At 47.5% G+C, this 19,075-nt stretch overlaps 1 protein-coding gene across 2 annotated transcripts in view; it reads right to left on the bottom strand.

Moving 5' to 3' along the window:
• The window catches only part of WDFY4 (WDFY family member 4), a 278,092-nt gene that overhangs the window by 134,075 nt on the left and 124,942 nt on the right, over positions 1-19,075 (bottom strand). For both annotated transcript variants that reach the window (XM_060286432.1, XM_070043905.1), the window contains 8 exons: positions 13,451-13,615; positions 10,565-10,768; positions 9,733-9,847; positions 8,316-8,473; positions 5,009-5,247; positions 3,021-3,139; positions 1,313-1,498; positions 447-583 (listed from right to left, as the gene is read on the bottom strand). In XM_060286432.1, coding sequence (XP_060142415.1) covers positions 447-583; positions 1,313-1,498; positions 3,021-3,139; positions 5,009-5,247; positions 8,316-8,473; positions 9,733-9,847; positions 10,565-10,768; positions 13,451-13,615 — 1,323 coding nt within the window. The remainder of the gene's footprint in view (positions 1-446; positions 584-1,312; positions 1,499-3,020; positions 3,140-5,008; positions 5,248-8,315; positions 8,474-9,732; positions 9,848-10,564; positions 10,769-13,450; positions 13,616-19,075) is intronic.

A 19,075-nucleotide genomic window follows, 5' to 3' on the forward strand; every position in this document is an offset into this window, starting at 1 on the left:
CTTTAGAGACATGGACTAGAAAACCCTAACAGCTCAACCCCACATGGCCAAGAGGATCCACCACCACGTCTCCCAACAACGGCACCAACACTTCTGTCCCCCTTTGTTGTGCCCACACACCCAGCTCCTGCTGAGCTGTGGGTTACGGCTGAGTACACCTGACTCAGAAAGAGAATGGGAACAAGGGTTGGTTTGGGTTTTAATGACAAAAGGAACAGCTGCTCTTGGCACTCAGGTGGAGCCTATATTCGCTTCTGGTTAAAGCTAACCTAAGACCTGACTCCCACAGATGTAGCCTCAACTGGGAAGCCACATGCATTACCCCTAAATGCTCAGAAGAACATGGAGTTAGATCACATCCAGTGACAACAGAGAGAGAGGACATGATACATGGGGGTTTGAAGCGAATGCCTGATGTTCTCTAAGGAAAAGGGGTCTGGGCTCACCTCTGCTTTGCACTCAGGGTTCTTGGTCTGCCGCCCGGGCATCAGCCTCATGGCTGAGGACAAGCTTCCACTCCACGAAGGGACTTTGCTGTGGTGTCCGACACTTGAGCGACTGGCCAGTGACTTCTTTTCAGATGCTGGCGACAGAGAGGCAAAGACCGTCAGAGGTGAAGTTAAGAAGGAAACAAACACACACTATTTCTACAGCTGGCTTGGCTTTCAAAGGGCAAGCCGGGGGCCACAAGCCCAGTGTGTCTGCCTCCAGTAAGGAAAACAGCCCAGGCTACAGGTTTGAATTACTGTGAACTTCGTGATGCTGAAAGACTTAAAACAATATATGAGCCGTAACTTGAGAGTGATGACCTCTTTAAAAAGAAACTTAACCATTATTCCTACAGCTGCATTGGCTAACAGAGTAAAAATGCTGAGTCACTGGTAGAATGCAAGGGAGGTTAACATCTTTGGGATGAAGAGTTTTACTTGGAACATGAAGAACCTGAGGCTCCAGGTCACTGCATGACTTGGCGCAAGGTTTCAAACCTGGCAGGTGAATATCAGGGCAGGACCTAGCACCCTGAGTTCCAGAGCCCAGGCCAGAGCTCTGACATGGTGGCCCTTCCCTCTGAGAGATGACTAGCATCTGCTGCTTGGTTGGCACCTCTGGCCTTCCTTTCACCAAGATGCAAAGCAGCGTTCATTCTTTGTGAGCAAAGATTCATGAGGCTTCAGCGATATAAATCCCACCCACCAGAGGGATGAGACAGAAGGTCTGGTGTAAAAGGCTTTGGGCCCTGAGTGAAACCCTGGGGGAGCCTGGTTCTATGAGACTCAGAAGTTCCACTCCCTGAAGCCAAGTGGACAGAGACCTAGGTAATGCTGCCAGGCCTTGAGCATCGTCTCTTCCCAGAGTGGGGTGACCTCCTCAATCTTCACTTCACTCTCTCCAGGTTTCACAGAAAGATCAATCTTGAAGTTATCCTCCAGCTCCTGCCGTCTCTGTGCCACGAGCTGCTGCCAGAGAGCCTGCACAGTCTTTTGGATGTTGTGCTGGACTAATGGAGAGAGTACATCACACAATCAGGACAGCCTCAGTGCTTCTCCCAGAGACAGCCAGGAGATGGCATATCATGGTTGTTTTTATGTGCATCATTCTTGAACATCACCCCAGCTTTGCAAGCTCCAGCCAGACAGCAGTCAGTATGTAGAGATGCAGGACTGATAACGATGCTACCAACATCCTTGTGAGCTGGCCTCTCCCCGACCTCTACCACCAAATCCTGCCTGCTTCACATGTACAGAGCTGGGAAACATGATTGATGGGCTCAGTGAGCCTCTTTCTCCCACCCCAACTCTGTTAGATACCAAACAGAGAGATACGTTGTGCAAGCTCTAGGTAACAAAACAGTTCTCCCCAAAACAGCTCCTTCCAACCTTGACTTTTATGTTGGCCCCTCAGGGGAACAGACACTGAACCCAAGACTGTGCCCAGGGGCCCAGGAACCAAGCCAGTCCTCTCTCCTGGCACTGAATCATGCTTCCAACTACCTACCCACCTCAATGCCCTGGATTGGCAGAGACAGACGAATTTACCAAGCCAGTTCTACCTGCTATACCCCATAAACATAATCCCCTGAATTGTGCCTAACTTCCCTCTGATCTTGGGTCACTGGGTCTGCCCTTTGGTACCAGCCTCTACAGTTTGTTTTTCTCACTCTAGGGGGATGGACATTGCTCAGTCCACTCTACTAGTTAAATCCCCAAACGCAAATGTTCACGTTGTAATTAACACTGCAAGACAGTAAACTCTAAACACACAAGATTTTTGAGCACTGGCTTTGGGCACCTATCTGACCAGAAAATAAGGATCCTTGTGCCTACCACCTGGCATCACAAGATATCACAAGATTAAGTGGCACAGTTGGCAAACTAAAGTGGTGGAAGAAGGTCTGCTGAGGCTTCCTGCATCAAGAGGGAGAAATCTCTCAGACACATGGATCTGGTCGCCTTTTCTTTTTTTCCACAAACCGCCATCCTTTTAACTTGCTTTGACATTATCGAATCCAAGAATAAACTCCATTAAGCCAGAAATCTCATAAAGTAACGAGCTTCTTTACGCCATTCCCATTTTCTAGAGAAGAAAGCTGAGACACAGATAGGTAATGGCTTGAACTGAGTGATATGGCCACCAGTTTCCACATCTAGCGGTCCAAAGGAAAAGTCAAGAGACCAGCTGAGAAGTGAAATCAACGTATAGTGAGGTTCTCTGGTATTTTAGTACACAAGGTCTTAGCCTCACCAAGTCTCACAGAGCACCCTCCTCATCTATCCATCCGTCCATCCATACACCCATCCATTCTATTTCTTGTATACAAAGATCATTCCAATTTTATTCTCTATCAGGTTACCTTGCTGTATTACTACATTGTTCTAGGATTTCCTAGGACGTCTTCTGTCTTTTAAGAATCTTAGTAATATTTGCTTCCTTATCTTAGGAAGAAAAAAACTGAAGAATGCAACCCTAGCAGTTACCGCTATCTTCTACTCCCCCCAAAATAAACGACAAATAAAATGTACCATTGCTCAAGCTTGGGAAGTCTTCTCTTTTTTCTCTCACTTCTTCATTTGGAGAAAGAAAGACTTGATGATAAGGAGTCATTCTATGCTTGGGTTCCAATCCAAATCCTTCTGGGTAACTAGTAGACAAGAGATTGTTCACTATGAACTCCAGTTTCTTTGGGATCATTCCATTGTTCTTTATTACAAATAATAATCTTGCAAACTCAGCACACATCAATATAAAAAAAACTTGTCTAATCAAGTTAAAGCAAACACCTATGACAACTTCCATGACAGGATTATACAAAAGCATTCTAGAAAAAAAGAAAAATACCTTCTCTTTGTCCCTGTCTTATTAAATCCAATCTATGCTCCCAAACAGACCTCCTCAACCTGTCCTGGTTTATACATCATGAGAACTGGTCATTTCTTTTTGCATTAAACTCTGCCTTTGCTTGGCGCTAACCTCATCCCTCATGGAATGGGGCCGGGGCCAGCTTCATGGGCCTGTGACCTGTGCAGCTGTGTATGGTCCGAACTCAGAAGGGTCCCACGTTTGGGCTCTGCTGTCACCATCTTGAAATTCTTAGTAATTTTTGAATAAGAGCCCCGCATTTATACTCTGCTGGAACCCTGCACATCATACAGCTGGTCTGAAGTGGGCGAAGTGGTTTACATATTAAGTTCCCCATGGACCATGTGCTCCAGAACTCCTGGCCGTGTTCATGTCCAAGTACCCTCTTCTCTGGGCCCCTCACCCAACCAAGCAGAACAGACACTCAGTACAAGTTTGTGGATTGAACCAAAAATGACAAACAAGGAAATGAAAAAATAACCAGCATATAAGGATGTCCATTCTTGAAATTTCTAGAATAAAGTCCCTTTGGACTTTGGAGGCCGCTTTGCTATCCAGAGGGATTTGAGGAGGGCAGAACTTCAAGCACACAAGTCAGCTGGCATTCTGCTCCTCTTACCCATGCCTCCAGTACGGATAGGGCCTAATTCTTGAGATACAGAAAAGACAGAAGCACTTCCCCAATTTAATCCATACACTGAAAATGGATTATTTTATTTCAAACAAATAAAAAGGCAAATACCTCCTCTGGGCTAGGAGTGTTTTCCAGTGCTTCCCAAAGTGTTTTTAGACAAGTCAACTCATGGTTTGTAACATTCAACAGTCAACGCGACAGGATTTGGGTTTTTTTTTTTTCAAATAATCAAATTTGTACTGGGATAAACACAACTGAGAAAAGGACAAGAGTAAAGTGTAATATCTCACAGTCCTCTCTTCCTCAACATGGTTCTATTAATAAGAGATAATATTCTTAGGCAGTATAATGCCAAGGCACACATGAGGTATGATATATACCTACTACCACACAGAGGGAGAGAGAAAGTACACATACACAGAAAAATCTAAGTTCAAACTTTGAACTTCAGGAAAGGGATTTAAATAGCTTAATTTAGTAATTTAACGTATTTGTGCTAGTATTTCTTATACAAGGATGCTTATGGATGTCATTTTATATCACAAATTGTGTATGTCTGTGTATGTGTGGTTTTTTGGTTTTTTTTTTTTTCCTGCAAGCAAAATTATTCCTGGCTTGCATGATTTAATTTATTATATATTTTCTCATTCTAAGATTTCATTTATCAAAAGTGAGTATTTCTGAAACCTGGCTGCATCATGAAATCAATGTATGTATTTAATGTTGGAGTTTTCTGCCTGCCCCTCCCCACCCAAATTAAATGAATGAAGTATCTTACAGCCTGAGAATTATGGAAATATGGTAAATTATTATCTCATGATGCTCCTAGCTGCTCAGTCACATGGACAGGTTTGAGGACTACTTACCGTATTATCAAATATTGCACATAATTTGGACAACCAGATAAACAAAAGGATTGTATCATCTATAACTGATCGACTTCAATCAAGTGTCCTCTAAAGCTTTCTTTCCTGCATTGACCACTGGCAAGCAAGGAGACAAGTGGGCAGCTCTAACCTTCTTGCGTTGAGCAGCAGAAGACAATGCATGAGACACATGAGGAAGCTGGCGTTAGAATTATAGGTGGCAAAGATAATGTCCCAGTGTTCCTGAAGAAATCCCAGGATGTTGAGAAGGCTGAGGCATTCGGAGAGGGACTGCTGGGGCTTGGAGAGGCAATAAAGAATGACTTTATTTAAACTGCTGTATAGAGCACCGATGACAGCGTCTCTCTGAGAAGAGGCGTTCTCGATGACCTGTGTCATAAAATAAACACACACAGACACATACTTGTGAACACTTTGAAATTTAGATACCAACCCAGTTAACTGTGAAAATGATACAATCCCAGATTCTTTTCTGCATTTCTTTTTTTTTTTTTTGGTGGTACGCGGGCCTCTCACTATTGCGGCCTCTCCAATTGCGGAGCACAGGCTCTGGACGCGCAGGCTCAGCAGCCATGGCTCACAAGCCCAGCCGCTCCGCAGCATGTGGGATCTTCCCAGACCAGGGCACGAACCCATATCCCCTGCATCGGCAAGCAGACTCAACCACTGCGCCACCAGGGAAGCCCCTTTTCTGCATTTCTAAAATCAAAAAGGACTACCTTCCTCAACCTTGGAGCTTCTATTTAAGTGGATGATCAATAAAGGGAATTCAAACGTTTAAATTTACCAAAAATTGGTGTTAAAAAATTAATCGTTTACCACAGTCATATTATGTAAAGTAGACATGGGACCACAGATTTCTGAAATACTGACATTGACATTCAGTATATAAGAACATGCTATTAATAGGGTCTAGTTTTAAAAAATGTTATTAATACTAGTTATCAGGTATAGATTGTTACAATATTCCAGTTATCATGCTAAGCATTTTTGCATTTGTGTGCGTATGTTTACATATATTGCCTCATTTAAACATCATAACAACATCGTGAAGTAGACACTAAGATTATCCCACCTTAGGGATAAGAAGGCTGAGAGTCTGAGAGGTAGGAGAGGTAGGTGGTCAACAAGAGTCAAACCCACACCAGACACTTGAGCCATGCTCTTAACCACTATATCTTCTAAAGGAGATGTGCATCAAATGGATTTTAGTTCATGAGAGATTTAGAGGGGGAAGGAAGGCAGAAGGTCCTGATTTGTGGCCTTAACACTGAAGCCATCCATCTGTTTGGCTTCATTGAAAAGAATCCATAGAACAAAAATTATGTGCAGAATGTTTCAGTCTATTAGAAAGTTCATTTGTTACTTATAGATTGCTCTCTTCAAATCTCATAGGTAATGCAAGTGTTTATACTAATTAAGTTTTATTTAAATCTGCTGGAATTTAGGGCTCATGTTTTTATCATCATCCTCTCCTACTCTACAGATGGGTCACATCTTTCAAACTGAGGTTAAGAGGTGTGTGAGTCACAGGCAGTGAGCAGGAGAGAAGAATGGTGGATGTGGGCAGTGAGAGTTCTTGAGCCTGGCACCCTGCTGAAGACACATCAGCCCCAGGAGGCACCAGCTCTTTGATATTAGCTCTGAGTATTTGCTTAGACCATTGGGGAGCTGCTATAGATTGAATGTTAGTGTCATCACCCCAAAATTCATATGTTGAAACCCTAGCCCCCCAGTGTGATATATTTGGAGATGGGGTCTCTTGGAGGTAATTAGCTCATGGGGATGGAGCCCTCATGGTGGGATTAGTGCCCTTATAGGAAGAGATAAGTGAGAGCTTGCTACCTCACTCTCTCCATCATGTTTAGGGTACAATGAAAAGATGACCCTCTCTAAAACCAGAAAGAGAGCCTCACTGGACAACAGATCTGCTGGCACCTTGATCTTGGACTTCCTAGCCTCTAGAACCCCGAGAAGTAAATGTTTGCTGCTAAGTCACCCAGTCTATGGTACTCTGTAATAGCAGCCCAAACTCGCTAAGACAGGAGCTCAGTGGCTACTCTCATTTTCAACATGACCTCCCAACAATCTGATTTTACTCCCCTCAGAGCTGACAAGGGATATTTCTCCCTTCTAGGAGTTATTCTTTTTTTTTTTTTTTTGCGATACACGGGCCTCTCACTGTTGTGGCCTCTCCCGTTGCGGAGCACAGGCTCTGGACGTGCAGGCCTAGCAGCCATGGTTCACGGGCCCAGCCCGCGGCATGTGGGATCTTCCTGGACCGGGGCACGAACCTGTGTCCCCTGCATCGGCAGGCGGACTCTCAACCACTGCACCACCAGGAAAGCCCTAGGAGTTATTCTTGAAGAAACCTCTGAATACATTCTTTTCAGGGTGCCTAGAACTGTGCATCAGCCAGACTGACTATCACTCTAGGAACTGTGCCAAGGCCCAGTCCTGGGGTCTGCAGGGGACTCCACAGACAGAAGGGTGCTGGGGGCACTGATGTCATTGTCTCTACGAGGCATGAAGAGCAAGGAGAGGGGCTCTCCTGGATTCTGCCACAGAGAATGCACCGAGAGCTGCAGTCAGGAGCTGCTGGAGACAGATTTCCGCTTGGTAAGAGAAAGTGCTTCCCAACAATCACAGGTGTCCTGGTGACTGGAACCCCCTTGTACCATAGAGAGCTCCTCACACAAGGATGGTTCAAGGAAACAGTGAATGGCCACTTGTCAGGAAAGGTTTCCAGAATGAAATGAGAAGGACCAAAAAAAGGGTTCAACTCTAGAATTTTGAGATTGTTTGAGTCTTTGCGTATGCGTGTGTACACATATACAATGAAGAATGTGTACACACGTGCACACATATACTTACATCTAGGTGTATCTACAGGCATGCACTGGCATGCATAGGTATGTATGTAGATGGAGAAAGAGAGAGAGAGAGAGGGAAAGCACATGCAAGAAAAACAGGACCAGGTAAAAATAGACTCTTTCTTCAAATTCAGGAAGGCCCAAATATGACAAATGGAGGTGGATTTTATAGAAGAAAATGAAATAGAACTTTTGGAGATAAAGACCTTTTTCACCCTTTGTTGATGAGGAATAACAATAATTAAGATTAAACCAACATTCACAGTAAAAACCCAAAGCGGGGTGTGCAGAGTTTAGGAGGCGCCTGTGCAGGAGGCTGCGGCCCCTAATCACCGAGATGGGTCTCAGGTGGCCCAAGGTGAGAACACTGCAGGGCGCTCAACATCTACTAGGTATTAACCTGGGCGGTAACGGTCCTCCTCCTTCCTCCCACCCATCTCAGATTCTATTTCCAGGAAGGACAGCAGGTCAATATGAACCAAGTGGACAGCAGCCAGCAGTGTCACACAGATACCTGGTGGGTCGGCAGAAGCCTTACCACCACGGCCAGCCTGAGGTTCTTACCAGCATTATGTGCTCCGTGATGAAGAGAAGGATGTGCCTGGGGTCTGCTGAGAACATTCCACTGTACAGCTTCTCCACCAGCTTCTGGATGAAGTGGGAGATGCTGGCAAGTGAAGGAGCAGCAGCAGCTTCTGCATTTGGCTGAGGCTCTCTACTGCCTGCGGGTTGGGGGAGGGTCACAGACCAAGGCTGAGAAATCATCAGTCTAAACTTCCTTCTCTCCACAGCAATCTCCAAGCCCCTCTTGGTAACCAACCACGTCTTACTCACCTCTGTACAGCCCACTGTAACCCTGTGTGTACTCTGTTGCTCCCAAAATGGGGTCTTATATACAACAGGTGCCCAATGAACACACATTTATTCAAAGTAAATCAATCCTGCACCATCAGTGATATAAACCAAATGGGGAGAAGGCAAGTACAGAGCAGCATTTCTTCCAGTGGCCATTTGGAAGAAGAGTGGGTGAGAATTTAAGGCATACGGTAATGGGAAGGCTGTCATGGTGACCCAAGGCCCTGCTGTTATTTGGGCAGAGGATGAAGCTGTAAGGTCAGGTCATCTACCTGTGCTCACCAACACAGCAGGCATTGTGCTCAGACATGGATGCGACGATCTCAGTTAATCTTTAAAGCAACCCTCTAAGTTAGCCACGATTATCCTCCTCACTCACAGGGTCAGGCACCTGCCCGGAGTAATACCACCGTCCAGTGACAGAGCCATGCTCAGAAATGGGCTACCAAGCTCACGCTTTTCATCACTCCACTACCCTACCACACTTCAGATACCCCAGAAAACCAAAAGCCAGGGCTTCTGCACTGTGGGGCAAGAGGAGTCCAGAAGACGAGCTGTATCACTAAGGATTCCATGACTCAAGAACCACAGAAAGAACTTTTGTTTAATCTTGTCGGGAAGGTACAGCTGCCTCGGAACCAAATGTTCTGAATGAAGTTTCAGTTTGAACTTCTTAGGGGCAATGGCAGCGTCTTCACCCGGGTTCATTCATTTAAGAAACATTTGCTGTGCCCAGGCATAGGTGAGCAGAAGAATGTTAAATTCATGTTGACATCTTGACTCCCCTCATAGGAAGAAAATTCTACTGAAGCTAGAGGTGAATTGATTTTGGCTCAGAGAACAGGACTTTCCATCTCTGACTGACCCAACAATGGCAGGGGTGACGTGGAAAGTAGTAAGTATGCCATCCCTGGGGTCTCCGAGCAAGGTCACTGAGCTCTTGTTGTGAACAACAAGAACAGGTGGAGGGCATCTTCCTGTGGTTCCTAAAGCGCCCTACAGTCCTGCAGCCTAGACTTCCTCTAGAGTCCTGGGGTCGGTGGCTGGCAGGATTGTGGCTGTCCTGCTCAGCTGTCAGCAGCTTTATGTCATGAACAGGAGGAGCAAGTCATCCACCCCCACTCACCTCTAAGCATTGGTGCCTGACCTCCACTCATCATGTGAAATATTTCCATGGTGGAAAGCAAGACCTCAGATTGAAAGTCTCGCTTCTGTTGGCCGGTGGCATTGTCTGGAGAAGCCTGGAAGTAAACCCTGGATTAAGACAGCAGCCACATGGCCACGATGTTCACTCAGTGCCCACCAGGTCCCTCTGCCTGGCCCATATGCTAATACTGCCAGTGCTGGGAGTTTGGGCTGCCAACAGCTCACAACTGCCCCTTCTCTGGGGCACTGTCCTCTGCTGACCAAACTGCCTCAACCGGGAAACAATGCCTACTTCCTAGGGCAAGGAGGCAAGGGGTGGGGGGTCCACAGCCAATGACCACCTGTCAGGTGCCTTAAGGCGGGGCCAACTCTGGGATGCAGACAGCACACTACTGCTCTGATCCAGGCTACTTCTGAGACCACTTCCTGGCTAGGTTCTCCCCTGTTCTCCTCTGCATCCCTTCTCTGCTTTCCTGAGAGCACCGCCCCCCCAAAAAGTACTTCCACAAAATCCCTGTCTCAGGCTCTGCTTCTAGAAACCTGGCTAAGACCTGCCCTCATTCATCTATTGACTTGCTGCTTGGTGAGCTCCCTGCTCTGCCGGGGCCTGTGGTTTCCGGAGGATGTCCTCCCACCAATCACTGCAGTGCCAGGAGAGGTTCCTGACCACCAGCCAACTGGCATGGACAGGCCTGGATGAGCTCTCTCAAGAGATCAGCCCTCAGGTCTCCCTGGGCACACCCTGCCCTCATGGTGCCCATGTCCTCCCGGTGCCCATGCCCTCCCACAGCACGGAGCCCAATGACACCCACCTCCAGGAGCACCTCCAGCGGCAGCCACTGCTTGGGGTTGGGAGCCCCAAGCAAGAGCTCCCTCAAGAGTAGCTGCATGAATTCCCTCAGCTGCTTCCGGGTGGGATGTGACTCCGCAGGAGCCTGCAGCCCCTCCTCAGTGCTGGTGCCTTCAGGCTCGGCCTCAGGACTGCTGGTGTCCTGGGTAGCCTCTGTCACGGCCCCCTCAAAGACAAGAGAACCCCAGCATGAGCGGCCTACCCTGCCTCAAGGCACCCTCACATCCACCTCTGAGGTGTGCACGGGGGGATTCTCATCAAACCCATCAACATGTAAGGAAATTGAGGCCCCGAGGAGGTAGGCAGCTCGCCCAGAGTCCCAGGGCTCAAAGGTGGCCTGCTGTGGCCTCCGAACTCCAGATGGGTGGGAGTGGTGGACAGAAGCTGGGCACAGAGCAAGAGAGACCTGCAGTGCCTGGCGAGGAAGCCCAGGATGTATCCCGTGCAAGGCACTTCCCTCCTCAGTGCCACAGCGCCCCATCGGTCAAATAGTAATGCTGGAAAGGAACACACAAAGATGTGTGAGGGTGCAGTGAGAAACAGTGCATGTAGCGATGCCTGGCCCTGTACGGTCAAGATAGCTGGTTCCCACCTTCCTGTGGGGCCCTCACCTTTACTGCCTGTCAGGCTCTGCTGATGTTGACAGATAGGACCCTCAGGTGGAAAGAGAAGTAGGACTTCAGCCAGTCCTGGCGTCCAAGTCCCTGAAGTGCCTTGGCCTTCACTTTCTCAGTTTTACATTTATAAAAATATTGGGAGATAAATGAGATGGGGGTCATTAGCCCAGATACATCCTGGAAGACATGGAGATGCTGGGAGGCCAAATGACACACCCAAGGACATGCGGCCAGGGATGCCTGACTCCTGGCCCATGAACTTTTCATGCAAGTTTATCTGTTGGTTTCTCCCTTGGCTCATTCATAAAATTAACGCAGCAATTCTTAATTAAGCCATAAAATGAACTTAACAGCACCTGGGGAGGTGATGACTGCATTAATTAGCGCCACGCGGCCTTGACTGGAAAGATGCCATATAAAATCATAGCAAATCAAAACCCTTCTGGCCACCAGCGTTCTGCATGCAGAAAGTCTGTCATGTGTTCTGTGCAACAAAGGCCTTTTGGAGCCGACTTGGAGCTGAAACAAGGCAAGGAGCTATGGGGATAAGAGCTCTGGAACTGGGGCCTGTCTCATCCACAGTAGGCTGGGAGGTGACTTTGGGCCAGGCCCTCCCTCAGGCAGGAACTATTGAGCGTGGGGAGGCAGAGCCCTGGGTCAGAGTGTGCTTTGTGGCTGCTGGTGGGCAGCCGGCTGGAACCCTGACTTAGCAGATGGCGAGCCTGGCCTGTGGGCGAGGGGCTGAGGTGGGGATCTGGGCTGGGAAGTTCAGGCCGTTGACTCCAGGGCCCAGCCCACTCCAGGTGGGGGGAGTGGTGAGAGGCCGTCTGTAGGGCTGCCTGCCTGGCTTCTGGGCGGGGGTCCCATTCCCCACCCCCTTCAGCGCTGCTCACAGTGCCTTCCTTTGCTCCTTATTGCATCTTTTTTGACTTACTTTTCTAGTATGTTGCTTTAGTTGATATTAACCCATCAAACTATTTTATCTTTTTGCAAATCTTCTACTCTTTACATTTTGTCTTTTTATTAAAACTAAATACTCAAATTCTATTAGGTCATTTAATGTTATTTTAAACTGACTGATGGAAAGGACATGGGCTTTGGGGTGAGAGACTGAGGTGTAAATCTTGGTTCTGTCACTTATTAATCACATAAGCTGTGTCATGTTTCATCTCCTCAACCCTTTTGTGAGATGGGTCTCATCGTCCCACTAAACCGGGAAGAACCCAGTCTGTGCCGCTTCACCTCCCTGAATCTCCCCTCCCCCTTTAACACCTCCTGCGTCGGGGCATGTTAGGGGATGTGAAGCCCCAGGCTCAGGACTGTTGTAGGTGCTCAGGAGATGGAGGCTGGCACCATGAATACACTTCTAGAGAAGAACAGCTAGAAGAGCAGTTTCATTCACTTGGTCATTCAGCAAATAATTACAGAGCAAATATTACCTGACCTCGCTGTGCTTCGCATGGCTTCCAGACCCTCTACTTACCAACATGCCTAGCGTGTTCCTTTGGCTACAGTTACTGATTTGTAGACAGGCGTCGCTAATTCACTCTCCCTGGCTGGGTCTCACCTCCTATTCAGATTCCTGCTCTTCCTCCTCCTGCACCTGCCTTCACGCCTGTCCTCGCCCGCTCCTCTCGGATGCTCTTAGCCCACTGAGTCCCCTGATCGGCTGGGACTGGCTCTTGCTCTCAAGCTCACTCACATCTCTTCCTGTAGCGCCCTCTCTACCCCCGCACCCACACTTTGTCCTCAAGACCCAGTTGGTCCCCCTGCGCTTCCAGCTGGGCCTTGGCAAACCCTCTGATTGAAAGATGCCGTGGCCTGCAAACAGAACAAGTGTGCTGCAAAGAAGATGGGACACTGTGACGGTTCCACCCCTCCCCTGGCTGGGGCACCGGCCGCAGGTTTCCTGGGGTGGAATCTGCTGTTTCATATGATCATCAATGTGTGGGTATTCCATATAAAATTGGACTTGACCTACCATCAAATTTCTCATTACTGAGATTCCTGAAGAATCAAAAACTTATTGACTCTCAGAGCCAAAAATGACCTGAAGCATCATCTCATAAAGAGAAGGAAAATTACCCGAGTTGTTTACTCAAGGTTTCAGCAAAGTTGCCTTAAATGTATTTTAATTTGGGGAGGGGTGGGGAGGAATTCTGTCCTTTGCCCTTGAAGGGTGATGACACTCGCCCCTGCTCTCACCGGGGTAGGGCGGAGGCATGTCCTACCTGATGGGTTCCCAGGGGGAAGGTGACTGCAGCCAAGGTCTGGAGGAACTCTGGGGCCCGCCAGGCCGGATCCTGGGGGTAGGTGCTGTGCACGAGGCCAAGGAACTGCAGCACGCTGGCTGGGAATGTCTGTTCCCAGGCGCTGTCTCCAGAACCTGTCGAGGGCTGATCAGGGACACACTTCATGAGAGGCGGTGCATGGGAGCATGACTTGGGGCTGCACAGGAACCAGAAGATTTGAAATCTAGGGAGATGACCTCCTTTCTGAGACTCTCAACAAGACACCTTACTGCAAGACACCTAAAACTGTGGATTAGAACAGGACACTGGTCATCAATTGAGGAAGGGTTTAATATGCGCAGGCTTGCTCTAAGGGCTTCACACAAATTCCTCTTCTCGCCTCACAGCAACCCTCTGAGGCACGTTTTATATTTACCCCTATTTTACAGATGGGAAGACAAAGACACAGAGAGGTTAAGCAGTATGTTAACGTTCAACCAGCAGATAAGGGGCGGAGCCAGGAGTTGAACCCAGGCAACCTGGTTATAACGTCTGACTGCCTTCCCCATACTGCCTCTATGAGGTGTGACATGGCCTCTGTGCTCAAGGAACTTGCCAATTAGGGTTGACGCCAGCCTTCCCCAGCTCAGTGCTAATGCTCCCAGTTACAGAGCCTGGACAAACCCTGTCCAAGGCTGCAGGGCTTGAGGAGCCCCTTCCCCACCAGCCAGGGCTCTGGAATAGATCATGTTGCACTGAAGTGATACCCAGTACCCTGAGGGGACCCAGGCATCCGTTTGCCTCAAACCATAACCTGGTCTTGGCCACACGGCTGAGCCTCCATCGTGGCTGCACACCGGCGCCCTGCTGGAGCCCAGCTCCCTTAACCAGCTGTGGCCAGTCACTCTTTCTGGACACTAACTCTAGCCTCTGTGTATCCAGCTGCTGCCTGAGGTCCTTCTCTGTCCTGGATGGACAGCCTGGAACTTGAAAATTGAGCAACCTTAATATCAGGGTCAGTCCCTACGTAGCCACGCCAACAACTAGACTGAATGACCCTCAGCCTCTACTCCTGTGGACGTTACAGGTGGACGTCGGGTCTTCCTCTTGCCAGTTCCTCATCCCCAGCCCCTCCCACCGCGGCTTCCCCATTTCCCAACCAGCCTGCCTCAAGTCCTGGCCCTGTGTGCATGAGTTCGCATGTCCTGTTTACCAAATAGGTACCAAATGTCTGGAACCAAGCCTCATTCTAGAAAACTCAAACCTAATTGAAGAAAGAAAGGCAATACGTATGGGACAACTAGAGAGAGGTGTAAAATCTCATCTGCGAGATCCTGTGAGGGTTTGGTATGAGCTGAGCAGGCAGGCAGAGGAAACCTCCTCTGAAGTCACCTGCACCTGGCTTCTCCACCAGGTTCATACAGCACGATGTTAGATTTAGAGGGAGGACCAGAGTCAGAGTTCAGAGAGCTTCTTCTGGAGCTAGTAGGCCTGGTTTGAATGCTGCCTCTGCTGCTTACTAACAGTGTGGTTTTGCACCACTTTCTTAATCCCCCTACACCTCCAGTCCCAACTCTGCAAAACAAGGATCATAATATGACCTGTTTCATACGACTGTCATGAGCATTAAGTGAGACATTTTAGTGCTTCAGGCCTATTTTCATGGTGATTAGCACAGGGTAAATACAGAGGAAGCTGGGAGATGAGGTCAGATATAGAGGACTTGGACTTTTGGAAGAATTTGGATTTGATATACTAAGAAACAGACATCCCCTGAAGGTCCTTAGGCAAGGTAGTGCCCTGGAATGAAATGCTAATGCTGGACACACGTGGCCTCCACTGTGCCCTCGCTCTGTGACCCTGGCCTGAGTGAGTTAACCTCCACAGCTTCAATGTCTACATTTGCACAAGGGAGAGAATGCTGTCTGCTCCCAAGGATAGGTGCACATAGCAGAATCGCTAACATCTACGAGACGACAATGTTAAAAATTGACAAGGACCAGGAGCAACTAGAACCTTCCCAGAATAAGAGCTGGTGAGTGTAAACTGGCACTTCACTTTGGAGAACTATTTGGTAAAATATCTACTGAAACAAATCATGTGTAAAGATTATAACCCACAACTTCACCCTGCGTATGTATGTATGTCCACCAGAAGATAGGTACGTAGCAGCTTTATTCATAATATTTCCAAACGGAAACAACCCAGAATGAATATATAAATAGTGATCCATGATCACAATAAAATACTACTGAACAATAAAAAAGAATGAACCAAGATGGTGGGGGAGTAAGACATGGAGATCACCTTCCTCGCCACAAATACATCAAAAATACATGTATATGTGGAACAACTCCTACAAAACACCTACTGAATGCTGGCAGAAGACCTCAGACTTCCCAAAAGGCAAGAAACTCCCCACGTACCTGGGTAGGACAAAAGATAAAAGAAAAAACAGAGGCAAAAGAACAGGCGCAGGAGGGGACCTGCACCTCTGGGAGGGAGCTGTGAAGGAGGAAAAGCTTCCACACACTAGGAAGCCCCTTTACTGGTGGAAACGGGGAGTGGGCGGAGGGGAAGCTTCGGAGTCACAGAGAGCGCAGCAACAGGGGTGCAGAGGGCAAAGCAGAGACATTCCCGCATGGAGGATTGGTGCTGACCAGCACTCGCCAGCCTGAGAGGCTTGTGTGCTCACCCGCTGGGGTGGGTGGGAGCTGGGAGCTGAGGCTTCGGCTTCAGAGGTCAGATCCCAGGGAGAGGACTGGGGTTGGCTGTGTGAACACAGCCTGAAGGGGGCTAGTGTGCCACAGCTAGCCGGGAGGGAGTCTGGGATAAAGTCTGGAACTGCCTAAGAATCCAGAGACCATTGTTTCGGGGCGCGCGAGGAGAGGGGATTCAGAGCTCCACCTAAACGAGCTCTAGAGACAGGAGCAAGTCGTGGCTAACAGCGCGGACCCCAGAGAAGGGCATGAGACGCTAAGGCTGCTGCTGCCGCTACCAAGAAGCCTGTGTGTGAGCACAGGTCACGCTCCACACCTCTCCTCCCGGAAGCCTGTGCAGCCCGCCACTGCCAGGGTCCTGTGATCCAGGGACAACTTCCCTGGGAGAACACACACCGCACCTCGGGCTGTTGCAATGTCACTCTGGCCTGTGCCACCGCAGGCTCACCCTGCATTCCGTACCCCTCCCTCCCCCCAGCCTGAGTGAGCCAGAGCCCCCTAATCAGCTGCTCCTTTAACCCCCTCCTGTCTGGGCAAAGAACAGACGCCCTCAGGCGACCTACACGCAGAGGCAGGGCCAAATCCAAAGCTGAACCCCAGGAGCTGTGCGAGCAAAGAAGAGAAAGGGGAATCTCTCCCAGCAGCCTCAGGAGCAGCAGATTAAATCTCCACAATCAACTTGATGTGCCCTGCAGCTGTGGAATGCCTGAATAGACAACCAATCACCCCCAAATGAGGAGGTGGACTTTGGGAGCAACTGTAGACTTGGGGTTTGCTGTATGTGACAGACTAGTTACTGATTTTTATGTTTATCTTAGTATAGTTTTTATTGCTTGTTATCCTTGGTGGATTTCTTTATTGGTTTGGTTGCTGTGCTTTTTTTAAATTACTTTTTAATTTTTTTATTTTAATAATAATTTTTTATTTTAATAATTTTATTTTATTTATTTTTCTTTCTTTTTTTTTCTCCTTTCTCTTCTGAGCCATGTGGCTGACAGGGTCTTGGTGCTCCAGCCAGGTGTCAGGCCTGAGCCTCTGAGGTGGGAGAGCCAAGTTCAGGACACAGGACCACAGGAGACCTCCCAGCCCCACGTAATATCAATCAGCGAGCGTTCTCCCAGAGATCTCCGTCTCGATGCTAAGACCCAGCTGCACTCAACATCCAGCAAGCTCCAGTGCTGGACACCCCATGCCAAACAACTAGCAAGACAGGAACACAACCCCACCCATTAGCAGAAACCCTGCCTAAAATCATAAGTTCATAGACACCCCAAAACACACCACTGGACACGGTCCTGCCCACCAGAAAGACAAGATCCAGCCTCATCCACCAGAACACAGGCACCAGTCCCCGCCCCCAGGAAGCCTACACAGCCCAATGAACCAACATAACCCACTGGGGGCAAACACCAAAAACAATGGGAACTACAAACCTGCAGCCTGTGAAAAGGAGACCCCAAACACAGTAAGTTAAGCAAAATGAGAAGACAGAGAAATATGCGGCAGATGAAGGAGCAAGATAAAAACCCACCAAACTAATGAAGAGGAAATAGGCAGTCTACCTGAAAAAGAATTCAGAGTAATGACAGTAAAGATGATCCAAAATCTTGGAAACAGAAAGGAGAAAATACAAGAAACGTTTAACAAGGACCTACAAGAACTAAAGAGCAAACAATGATGAACAACACAATAAATAAAATTTAAAATTCTCTAGAAGGAATCAGTAGCAGAATAACTGAGGCAGAAGAACGGATAAGTGACCTGGAGGATAAAATAGTGGAAATAACTACCACAGAGCAGAATAAAGAAAAAAGAGTGAAAAGAATTGAGGATAGTCTCAGAGACCTCTGGGACATTAAATGCACCAACATTCGAATTATAGAGGTCCCAGAAGAAGAAGAGAAAAAGAAAGGGACTGAGAAAATATTTGAAGAGATTATAGTTGAAAACTTCCCTAATATGGGAAAGGAAATAGTCAATCAAGTCCAGGAAGCACAGAAAGTCCCATACAGGATAAGTCCAAGTAGAAACACACCAAGACACATACTAATCTATCAAAAATTAAATACAAAGGAAAAAATATTAAAAGCAGCAAGGGAAAAGCCAAAAATAACATACAAGGGAATCTCCATAAGATTAACAGCTGATCTTTCAGCAGAAACTCTGCAAGCCAGAACGGAGTGGCAGGACATATTTAAAGTAATGAAAGGGAAAAACCTGCAACCAAGATTACTCTACCCAGCAAGGATCTCATTCAGATTCAATGGAGAAATTAAAAACTTTACAGACAAGAAAAAGCTAAGAGAATTCAGCACCACCAAACCAGATTTACAACAAATGCTAAAGGAACTTCTCTAGGAAGGAAAAACAAGTGAAGGAAAAGACCTACAACAACAAACCCAAAACAATTAAGAAAATGGTAATAGGAACATACATATCGATAACTACCTTAAATGTAAATGGATTAAATGCTCCAACCAAGAGACACAGACTAGCTGAATGGATACAAAAACAAGACCCATATATATGCTATCTGCAAGAGATCCACTTCAGACCTAGGGACACACACAGACTGAAAGTGAGGGGATGGAAAAAGATATTCCATGAAAATGGAAATCAAAAGAAAGCTGGAGTAGCAATTCTCCTATCAGACAAAATAGACTTTACAATAAAGACTATTACAAGAGACAAAGAAGGACACTACATAATGATCAAGGGATCAATCCAAGAAGAAGATATAACAATTGCAAATATTTATGCACCCAACATAGGAGCACCTCAATACATAAGGCAAAGGCTAACAGCCATAAAAGGGGAAATCGACAGTAACACAATCATAGTAGCGGACTTTAACACCCCACTTTCACCAAAGGACAAATCATCCAAAATGAAAATAATAAGGAAA

Source organism: Globicephala melas, chromosome 16, assembly GCF_963455315.2.
Source record: "Globicephala melas chromosome 16, mGloMel1.2, whole genome shotgun sequence".
Taxonomy (NCBI): Eukaryota; Metazoa; Chordata; class Mammalia; order Artiodactyla; family Delphinidae; genus Globicephala; species Globicephala melas.